Source organism: Pinus tabuliformis, chromosome 1_1 (genome assembly GCF_031772625.1).
Source record: "Pinus tabuliformis cultivar Carrire ecotype Pingquan chromosome 1_1, CPIR1, whole genome shotgun sequence".
Classification (NCBI taxonomy): Eukaryota; Viridiplantae; Streptophyta; class Pinopsida; order Pinales; family Pinaceae; genus Pinus; species Pinus tabuliformis.
Window position 1 is genome coordinate 918,521,378 of NC_142297.1, and position 11,488 is coordinate 918,532,865.

The 11,488-nt window shown below is 34.5% G+C and overlaps 1 protein-coding gene and 1 pseudogene across 1 annotated transcript; both read right to left on the bottom strand.

The window, feature by feature from the left end:
- Positions 1 to 1,823: 1,823 nt before the first annotated feature.
- LOC149217408 (myb-related protein Hv1-like) lies at positions 1,824 to 3,215 on the bottom strand (annotated as a pseudogene).
- A 3,146-nt stretch (positions 3,216 to 6,361) lies between these two features.
- LOC149217409 (myb-related protein Hv1-like) lies at positions 6,362 to 7,569 on the bottom strand. Its single transcript, XM_089391360.1, has 3 exons — positions 7,392 to 7,569; positions 7,138 to 7,267; positions 6,362 to 6,982 (listed from the first exon to the last, which is right to left on the bottom strand). Exons 1-3 carry the CDS (start codon positions 7,522 to 7,524, stop codon positions 6,631 to 6,633), a joined length of 615 nt encoding a protein of 204 aa, XP_089247486.1. The 5' UTR covers positions 7,525 to 7,569; the 3' UTR covers positions 6,362 to 6,630.
- Between the last annotated feature and the right edge of the window lie 3,919 nt (positions 7,570 to 11,488).

Below are 11,488 nucleotides of genomic sequence, written 5' to 3' on the forward strand. Positions count from 1 at the left end.
TATTACAACATTATAGTTCTAGTTTTATGAACATTAAAGTTCCAATTACATTAATAATCAAATTTACAATTGATTTTTATAGCCCATGTGGAAAGAGGTGTTCCATGTTGTCATTAAAATGTCTAAGGGTAGAAATTATTTCACACACAAATGTGCTAAGCACACTTTATCCATTAATAAAATAAGAATGCATATAAATACAAGAATGATTTCTCAAGATAAACAAGTTTCCTTGATCATAGATAAAACTAGTTGAGCAAATATCTCAATCACACACCAATATAGGAAGCATCTAGCTCGATAATATCTCTCAAACAACTATATCAAACCAAATCCTAAATAATACGAATCGCCTTCTTCTCAAGCCTATGATCACATGTAAGACAAGTAGGAATTATATATTCTAACAGTCCTTATTAACGATTACTTGTTGTAATGTCTAATACTTGAGGTATTCAACAATGTTCTCCTCTACAACATGATCTACTATGAGCTGAAGAACCGTATAATTAAAATCTTCTATCCTCACTTCAACCTATCAGTATCATCTTGTATATTGAACATGCAAACATCACTAAATTTTATATGTCTATATAAAGGAACAACCATCCACCAAAATTCATGGGTTACCAACCGCTACAACCATTGGTCTAATATGATGTCCATCATGTACATGGTTTATTCAAATTCTTGATGAACTCACCATAGACGTAAAACTTCACCTATTAGAGTCTACAACCAACAATATTGTCCACTTATAGAGCATCCATCCAACCCATGGCCTACTCTTTCAAGTGTTAAATGACTTCATAATAGAGGTTACCAAAATATACTAGAAAAGTTATCCAAGTCATCAAGGACACATGAAAAAGGAGTATGCATGCCTCTCTAGGTCTTACAACAATATACACAATAACATAAGCCAATACATCAAGTCAAACATGACATAATAAACTTTCTTATAAATATAATGTGTGACTCACATTACCATATAATCATTAGTCTATTCCACAACACTCAAAATTTTTCATATTGTCGACTCCTACTACAAAAATTGTCATGAGCTATTCTTTTCTACTCGATTGATTATCGCACACACAAATGTGATTAACATACTATCTCCATTAATCAAATAATAATACATATAAATACAAGAAAATTTCTCAAAATACTCAAATGTCTTCACCACACACAAATATAGAAACATTATAATTAGAAAATATCTATCAAACTAATTAGATCTATTCAACTTTGAAATAACATGAATAAACAACTTATAAAACTTATGAGGACACTAAAACATATATATAATCCTATAACTGCGATACAAATTTTAAAATAATTATGTAATATAAATAAAAATAAATAAAATGTCACCAATATAATATTTAAAAAGAAAAAAGAAAAATCACATTTAATCTTATTGACTTAGAGATAAAAATGTTTGTAATGTCTATAAATCATCATCAAAATATTAAAATATATTTTATGAAAATGTTAAAAACGAGGAAATAAAGTTGTAAGAGGAAATAATGTTGTAAGTTGTTATTTTTTTTTGGGGAGTTCAGCGTTATATTACTTTGGAAAAAAAAATCCATATTTATACCAATAATTATATATTTAAATTTATTGATTAATGAAAATGAACTTATATTTTATGGGAATGTTATCACACGTTTCAGATAATTTAAACCAATATTGCACTCAAACGAACAATATGTTGATCTAATGAACCTAATCTCAACCTCTTGTGAACGCAATCTCAACCTCCAATTTCATTGGAACAGTCGAGAGCGAATATACTTCATTTTTATCGGCGGAGAGGCTTTCACCGCTTGAAGACTCCACAATTGACTTCTGCAGCCGATACGAGCACTTGGGTTTCACGTCAAGCATCGATGCAATTTGTAGATCCCCGTGAATCTTCGATTCTGGCCTCACTTTACCTCTACTGCTACTGCAATTCAATTGAATAGGCTCACTTCATACATTCACTGCAGCTGCCACAAGTTACGCGGGGGCAGAATTAGAGGGCAAGCCCATACACAAATCAAGATTAATGTCGGGACAGGCATGCTCTTCATCTGTAGAAGCTGCTGACTCGATCGGCGAGCTTTTCAAACCTTCGAGTTGGAAGAAGTCTGCTATCTCTGCCCTTCTCCTGCTCTCGAACGCCGGAATCTGGCACTCGGGGGCGGGTGGAGAGTTGAGGGCAGTGTTGCTGTTGTGAGGCTCGCATAGGGAGCGATTGGTCTGCCGATCGAATCCTTTACTCGACAATTTTCTCTTGATGTGTGTACTCCAGTGGTTCTTTATCTCGTTGTCTGTCCTCCCCGGCAATCTCCCCGCAATAAGAGACCACCTGTGCAGTTTCACAGATTAATTTCTATCCATTTCGTCCATAATTGAAACTTCAAATATAACACGTCATGAAAATTGAAAGCTCTCGGCACATGACAGATCGCTGTTTTATACAAGTATCGGTCCTGATAAGTAGGGGAATTCATTGAAGCAATAGAGGCGCTGAAATTACATACTTGTTTCCCAGGAGCGAATGGAGTCTGATGATTAGTTCATCTTCTTCTTCTGAAAAGTTTCCGCGCTTCAGATCGGGACGCAGGTAGTTTATTCATCGGAGCCTGCAACTCTTCCCACAGCGCAGCAGTCCTGCAGTTAAAAATATGAAGCAAAGTTACATGGTAAAATCTTTCATTGCAGTTAACAAAAAGCTGTTAATTCCATTGAAAAAGCAGAGGCGAAGAAACTGTTAATCCCGAAAAAGCAAGAAACCTGCTGCCTTGGGAAGGGAAAGCCAGCCGCCTTCCCCGTGGGTATCTTCTTGTTGGGTCCAGGCGCCTTTGTTAGGGTGAGCCTTCTCACAGCACGGAGATCTTCCCGTTTTAACAGACAGACGCACTTCTAGGAAACAGTCAGCAAGTCCGAATCGAAGAGAGAGCGGGGACTCCGGGAGAATAGTATAGCCGCCGTCTGATTTCCGAATATTCTGGATTTAAGCTCAATATTCTGCGACTCAGCAATTGATATAAGCTCAGAGGTCACCAAATGGCCATCTTATTCAATTGATTGGTGAGATGGGCAATACATATCTAATTGGTACGTGGTTGCTATTATTTAAGTTGAGGTCTTTTCTATTGCAAATAGGTTTTGCAGTTGAAGCGGAAGGAAGGAAGAAGTACCTTATTTCTCGCATCCATGTTTCCTGTCCCTAAGATGCGGAAGGAAGAAAAGTTTTCCCCACTGACTTGGGAGTTCAAAGCTAAAATAGGTTTTGCAGTTGAAGCGGAAGGAAGGAAGAAGTACCTTATTTCTCGCATCCATGTTTCCTGTCCCTAAGATGCGGAAGGAAGAAAAGTTTTCCCCACTGACTTGGGAGTTCAAAGCTATTATAGAAGGCACCATTCAGAAAGTCAAGAGCTAACGGTCATACTATTGGGCATTCCAATCGTGCACGAAAAGTTTTCTCCACTGACTTGGGAGTTCAAAGTTATTATAGAAGGCACCATTCAGAAAGGCAAGAGCTAAAGGGGATACTATTGGGCATTAAATGCCCAGCTACATGTCTCCAATAGCTGTTTAACACACGCGTTTATTTTTTATTTATCTATCACCCCGTGCGTGTGTTAAACAGCTATCCAGGCGCATGTAGCCGGGCATTTAATGCCCAATGATATGCCCATTAGCTCTTGCCATTCAAAAATAAATCAACATTGACATTTTAAATTCACATATTTTCATTTATATCACTTTCCATTGTGATAAAAATATTTGACAATTATTGTACTTCTCTAATAAAAAGTGAATATAGATGTGCTTTGTGCTTTTGGTAACAATGCTACAGAATAACATATTGCTGCCAACTTAGCATTAATAAAGGTAACTATTATATAGTTTTAAATGTGTATGATAATTAATCATAACTATATTAGTAATAAGTTTTATTATTTTTATAAGTTGTAAATTAAGCATGATTATATATATATTAAAAATTTTAATTGGGTGCTTATTAAGTTTATGAAAATAATGCAAATAAATTACACTTTTTAATTTTTGTAAGAGGGTAATTATAATTTAAGATATTTGGCACATGCCAAACATAATCACAATATAATCATAATAGTAAAACTAACATTTGCATCACATGATGCAAAGGAAATGTCTTAAGGCAATGGCATAAGAAATAATAGCATAGAAGAAAGAAGTCAAATTTTATGCAATTTTGTTTTTTTACTGGCGTTTTTTTTTTATCATAGATTTATCCACAAAACAACTAGGTATTTACCTTGAGGATGTTTTAAAACTTCAAAACATGAGCATAAAAAATGTAGAGATGGCATTGAAGTAAACAACTTACCTTGTGACATGATCCTACATCCTAGAGCTTACTCTGTGCCATGATCCTACATCCTATAGGATCTAAGTCCTAAGTAAATACAAATATTCTATTCTATGTACATTTTTGGAGCTAGAAGGGAGGAGATTTAGCCTTCCCTTAGACTAACAAATCCATGTTAACAGTTGGTAAGCTAAGATCCATGAACAATCAAGATTGGCTTAATTTCTAAGATGGGAAAAACACAGGTGAATAATCTCCATGCAGCTTGCCCTTGGATACAACCAGTTTATTGAGTTTTTCTTCACACCAACGTAAATGGTCTTTACTGATCTTGTACATCTTCAACACTCATGATATTATCTTGATATGAATAAAACCAAGCAAGATTTCAGTTGCTTCCTCCTTGCTCGGGTTGATGTCTGATCTCATCTTTTGTCTCACAAATATGCGTCTTCTTTTGAGTTCTTGCAGTGTAGCCTCTTTCTGCAAAGCAAATTTGGTAATATTATTAAGAGACCAACACCCCAAAACACAAAATGAATCAGAGAAACTAACAAAATCTCAATATATAATATTAACATCTGTGTAAGTGTAAGCACTCTTACTGTGTGCTTTGATTAGTTTAAAGGAAGCCTGAATTTCATTTTAAGATAATCAACACACACTCATATAAACCCAACTTTGATATATTGCAGCTCCATGGATATCTCTAGCTAGACTAGATGACTTGTGTATCAAACTTGGTTTATTGAATTTAGAGCTACATGACAACTAAGATTCAATATTTGGTACATGAGTGATTTGTTTGAATCAATGATATTCTTCCCAACATTGAGGTATACATATTAGACTTGAATGCTCCTAAGTGTATGTGTAAGGGAAGGTGTTTGACTTCCTAATTTGATTTCTCTCCATTATCAAATGAAACAACTAAACATTTGAAACATTTTTTTTGTATAATACTCAAAGATTTGGATTTCATGCTAGCTATAGTAATAATTTTAGGGGTATTTTTCCTTCACTCCTTCAAGTTCATTTAGTTCCGTGAAAATCAACTACACAAAATCATTAATATAAGGTAGTAAAGTTTAAAATCATATAAATTCATACACAAATTGAATTAAATTATTTTGTAATCACTTGGTTTAGGCTAATAATTAAGTAATATATTTTTACATTTTTTTTGTAGCAAGGACTCCCCTGCCATGCAACCCCCCTTGTTTAGTATGGGCATCAATTTTTTTTTTTTTTTTTTAATTTATAATTGTGAGTGAGTATGAAATATTTTTATAACATCCTCTTCATAATTACTTGAAATATTAACAACAAACCATGCATTATGAGAGTGTGATTATTAACTTTTCATAACGATTTTAAAATATCAACAACAAACCATGCATTATGAGAGCGTGATTATTAACTTTTCATAACGATTTTAACTGAAACTAAAGAAACATGTGTATTGATTTTTTTAATTATTATTAGCCAATGTTGTTTTTATTTAAGAAAAAATATTTTTATCTTAAAATGGAATATGTGTAGGTTGAGCATGGAAGAAATTATGCATATGCCTATACAATTAATTGTTACCAAAGAATTAACATTAAATAATAATCCATCTTTCTTACATTTTTCCTTTTTCTTGCTCATTGTGCATTTAAATTTATAGGTTTAATGATTGTTGTTTTATGAAAAGGAAAGTAAGATATTATAAGGAGGTCATCAACTAGATTTCAAATTTTTTTTTTTTTTTTTTTTTCTAAGGAAAGAATTATTATGAACTTCATTGTGAATATCGGCATCAGTCACTTCCAAAAACACTATGGGATGAAAGAGTTTGTCACCTTACTATTTTAAAAATGTTGAAAATGAAAAATATTTTCTCTTAGATTTCAAAATCCACATTCTTTATTTTTTAAATCAATAAAAACTATGGTGATGTAAAAATACTTTTCTCACTCTTATAAAGCATAAAAATAAAATGTTAAAAAAAATTCCATTAATTTATCTAATGAACCTAATCTCAACCTCTAATGAACATAATCTCAACCTCTAATTTCATAGGAACATTAGAGAGCGAATATCATTCATTTTTTTTATCGGCGGGGAGGCTTTCACCTCTTCAAGACTCCAGTGTTACTAGCACTTGGGTTTCACGTCAAGCATTGATGCAATTTGTAGATCCCGGTGAATCTTCGATTCTGGCCTCACTCTACCCTACTGCTACTGCAATTCAATTAAATAGGCTTCATACATTCACTGCAACCGCCACTAAGTCAGGCGGGGGCAGAATTAGAGGGCAAGCCCATACACAAATCAAGATTAAGGCCGGGATGGGGATGCTCTGCATCGGTAGAAGCTGCTGACTCGATCGGCGAGCTTTTCGAACGTTCGAGTTGGAAGAAGTCTGCTATCTCTGCCCTTCTCCTGCTCTCGAACGCCGGAATTTTGTGCTCGGGAGCGGGTGGAGAGTTAAGGGAAGTGCTGCTGCTGTTAGGCGGGCGTAGGGAGCGATTGGTCTGCGGATCGAACCCTTTACTCGACAATTTTCTCTTGATGTGTGTACTCCAGTGGTTTTTTATCTCGTTGTCTGTCCTCCCGGGCAATCTCCCCGCAATAAGAGACCACCTGTGCAGTTTCACAGATTATTTGTTATCCATTTCGTCCATAATTGAAACATCAAATATAACTCGTCATGAAAATTGAAGTTCTCGGCACAAAACAGATCGGTGATCATAAGTAAGGGAATTCATTGAAGCAATAGAGGCGCTGAAATTACATACTTGTTTCCCAGGAGCGAATGGAGTCTGATGATTAGTTCATCTTCTTCCTCTGAAAAGTTACTCCGCTTCAGATCTGGACGCATGTAGTTCATCCATCGCAGCCTGCAACTCTTCCCACAGCGCAGTAGTCCTGCAGTTAAAAATATGAAACAAAGTTACATGGTCAAAATCTTTCATTGCAAATAACAAAAAAATGTTAATTCCATTGAAAAAGCAGAGGCGAAGAAACATTTAATCCCGAAAAAGAAAGAAACCTGCTGCCTTGGGAAGGGAACGCCAGCCGCCTTCCCCGTGGGCTCGAATGTGGGCGACAAGGCGGGTATCTTCTTCTTGGGTCCAGGCACCTTTGTTAGTGTGAGCCTTCTCACAGCACGGAGATCTCCCCATTTTCACAGACAGACGCACTTCTACGAAAGCGTCCCCAACGCCGAATGGTAGGGAATTCGGAAGAGTAATATAGCCGTCACGAAGTAGGCATCTTATTCGATTGGTTGGTGAGATGGGCCATACATATCTAATTGGGATTTGGGAATTGAAGCATGTACCTTATTTCTCGCATCCATGTTTCCGGTTTCCTGTCCCTAACATGCGGAATGAAGAATAATCCAATCCGTGTACGAAAAGTTTTGTCCAATGAGAGAAAAGTTCACAGCTATAATACAAGGCATCATTCGGAAATAAATCCACAGTTTAAAAGTGGCAACTTTTTGAATTCACATATTGCTGCCAACTTAGCACAGGTAACTATTATATGGTTTTAAATGTGTGTAGGATAATTAATCATAACTATATTAGTAACAAGTTTTATTATTTTTATAAATTTTAAATTAAGCATGATTTTAAACTATTAGAGATAAAATATGCAAAGTTTGTTCATCTATATAATATATAATCAATGAGATTGTAAATAGCATCTCGAGTCCAAAAATAATGGTATAAACTATGGGGTCACCAACCTACTATGAGTCTATAAACACTGACATGATCACTCCTTGTCATGATCAAACCACTCGTCACCACTACTAGACAAGGGATCATCAACATGAGCTACATAAGTAATCTGCTTGAGCATTTAAGGACTCCTAAAACTAATCTGCCTGAGTGTTTAAGGAGTTTTAGATTTAAGGACTCCTAAAACTAATCTCCCTGAGTGTTTAAGGACTCCTAGAACTCCTATGCAACCTTAGGAGTAGTGGTAGTAGTAGCAACAAAAATAGACATCAAAACTACAAATCACTTATCAACATGATCACTCATGAAACTCATCATTGATTCAATGCTACCAAAAATTGGATCACTAACAAGAGATACATAAACATCATCTCGCTCAAAGTCTTCAGACTTGGATTGCTCAACCTTATAATATGATAGAAATTGAAGTTTAACATGCCTAACTAGTGATTTTGGTTTGAGTGAAGGGTTCATCTCCTCATCCTTATAATGTGGTAGAAAAAGTTTAGTATCCCTAAGCAATTATTTTCATTTGAGTGAAGGGTACATTATTGTTAAGGCCATGGTAGAGGACATCAACAATCAATACCACCAACATCAACAAAGTTCAAAAATCAATGACATCAACATCAAGGTCCTTCATGCTCTTGCTCAAATGCCAATCTCATACTCTCATGCATGATAGAATCAAATGGAAACATTGCAAATCCCCAAACCATGAAACCCTGAAAATCATTAGGTCGGCACAATTTTGAGTCAACTCTAAAATTCAAGTTTCTGCATAGGAAATCCAATGACGTAGAAACCACTCTCAAACATCCTGAGTCATTTTATGGTAATGTTAAAAATTTACTTAAAAGGGTGAAAATGAAAAATAAAGAAAATGTCACTTTTACTTAAGGAATTTGACATTACCATTTGGCATTGATTGATAGTGTTGCTAGAGTTGATATGTTTGAGGCAAATGAGAGGGGAAGCATATTTTTCTTAGATAAATTGTTTTTGAAGAAAAACAACTCCAAATTTCTCACAAAACAACATCAAAACTCCGGAAATTGCATTATGAGATTTGTCCTTAGCCTGACAATAAAATGACAGGTTTATGAAGGAATCGTCTACTTTATGGGAAAACAGGCCGATCTTTCATTGGACCACTTTTTATGGTTTTTTGGTGAAATAAACCCATAAACGGGATTTTTTTTCCGTTTGACCCAATCGCGCAATGAACCAATCGGTTTAACCAATTTCCGGTTCAAGCCGGCCAGGTTTTTAATCTATAATAATGAATAGATCATCCAATTTGAGGCACAAGCTTCATAAATTTTCTCAATCATGTAGAATGGGCCTCACTTTCTCTACATTGGTCAATGATAGGTTAAATATCTCAATAGTGAGGGTAAATATGATCAGTTTCATTAGCTATAAACACTTGGCCTCTGTTTTCTTCATTGGTCGTTTGTGGCAGTGTAATCCCGTAATACATTCAGCATTCCTTCTATCCTTGCAAACTTGTTTATAGCTAAAAAGGATTTGTCTGCTCATGTATCCCCTTTCAAAATGGCATGTAAATAAACCATATACTTAAAAACCGGTAACAGATAAAAATTCTGAGCTTTATTCATGACAAAAGACAGAAGACTCTTCTGGTTGTGTTCTAACATTGGCCTCAATTTTAACTGAAATAGTTCGAATGACAAACCACGGATGGAGTTCAGTTTTTCTCATTTGACTGCGAAGTTACCATCAATATGCAGTATTGCATTTAAAAAAAATAAAATCATTTGGAAATAACTGGAAGATGATTGCAACCAACACTAGCGGTATCACATGCATACCTCCCAAAATACTTCTTTACGAATCTAAAATGATTTGGAAGAAATTTCCGGGAAGAAGAGTTTGTGTTAGGTTAGCTAAAATGATTAAACATTATAAATTCAAGCACGCACATTATAAATTAACATATTTTTTATCATACTTTTCTTTATCAATTAATTGATAATTCGTGAAGCTCTATTTTCATGGGTCTCATCCCAACCCCAAGCCCAATATCAATAAGGCTTATCATTTGCGCTTTTTAATACATGAAATAACATTTTTTGCCCAACCTCAATGAGGCTCATCCCAACCCCAAGCCCAAAATCAATAAGGCTTATCATTTACCATTTTTAATACATGGAATAACATTTTTTGCCCAATATCAATGAGGCTGATCCTTTGCTATTTTTAATACTTGGAATAACATTTTTTAATTACCTAGAGCAATTCTTCTTTACCAATTGATACTTGTGTGGATTAAAAAGCTTTGTAACCTAAGAAAAATTAAAGATTCACATAGTTCCAATATGAATGAGTCTTATCATTTGCTAATTTTAATACTTGGAGTAACATTTTTTATTCACCTGGTGCAATTCTTCTTTAGAAAATGATACTTTTGTGGATTAAAAAGCTTTGCATCCTAAGGCAACTTAAAGATTCACATAATTATGAAAAATTCAATAATCAACACAAATAAAAATACAAATACACTCTCCATTCAATAATAGGTGGAGTTTTGACTTTCCCTTCCACAAAATTAATGGTCTAAATAACAATCTAATTAAAGTAATATTACACAAATCGTAACCTAGAAATATTCAATGAGACTACATTAAAATTTAAGGAGAAATTTCATAAAGTGTAGCCAAACTTGGCCAACCAAGACTATGAGGCTATTATTTTATTGCCTTAAACTTATCCCTTTCTTCTTTCTTTCTTTAATTTTTTTCATAAGTTGATGTTGGTTAACTATACTTCAATTTTTTCCATGAGTTGATGTCAGTGAACTAAGGGACTATTTAAGCTTGCTCTATCATGAAAATCAACCATCAATTCATCTTAACCACTCTTCACCCATTGCATTAGTTCTTTTTTGTCCTCTTCTACTTTATTTGTTTGATTTCTAATGCATTTCTACCACTTCTATATTTTCCTCTATGTCATTGATGATTCCTTAGGTTTCACAGAGTCACTCGTTTGGTATTTGGATAGAATTAGATGCTCCTTTTCATGCTCTACTTGAGAGGCACCTCAAATAATTTTCTAAGCTCATTAGAAAATCTCCTAGTTTGTTCATTTCCATACTTGGTTTCTTCTTGAACATCCTTTACTAGTGCAGGGAATTTAGTTGTTCATCGCTTAACTGTCGTCCTTTATTTGCATTTATTTTCATGCAATCTATTCACCGAGATGGATCAATTCCCCCAAACTTCACTAACCATTATTTTTATGCCAAGGAAGCATTAATAAACTAGGGAAGGAGGGATGCATCTTTTTTATTATTCTTCCATTTAAATATTTTCCAAAACTACAAAATGATTTTAGCTGAGACAAATATTTGGCTCACTTTAGGATTTGATGTTAA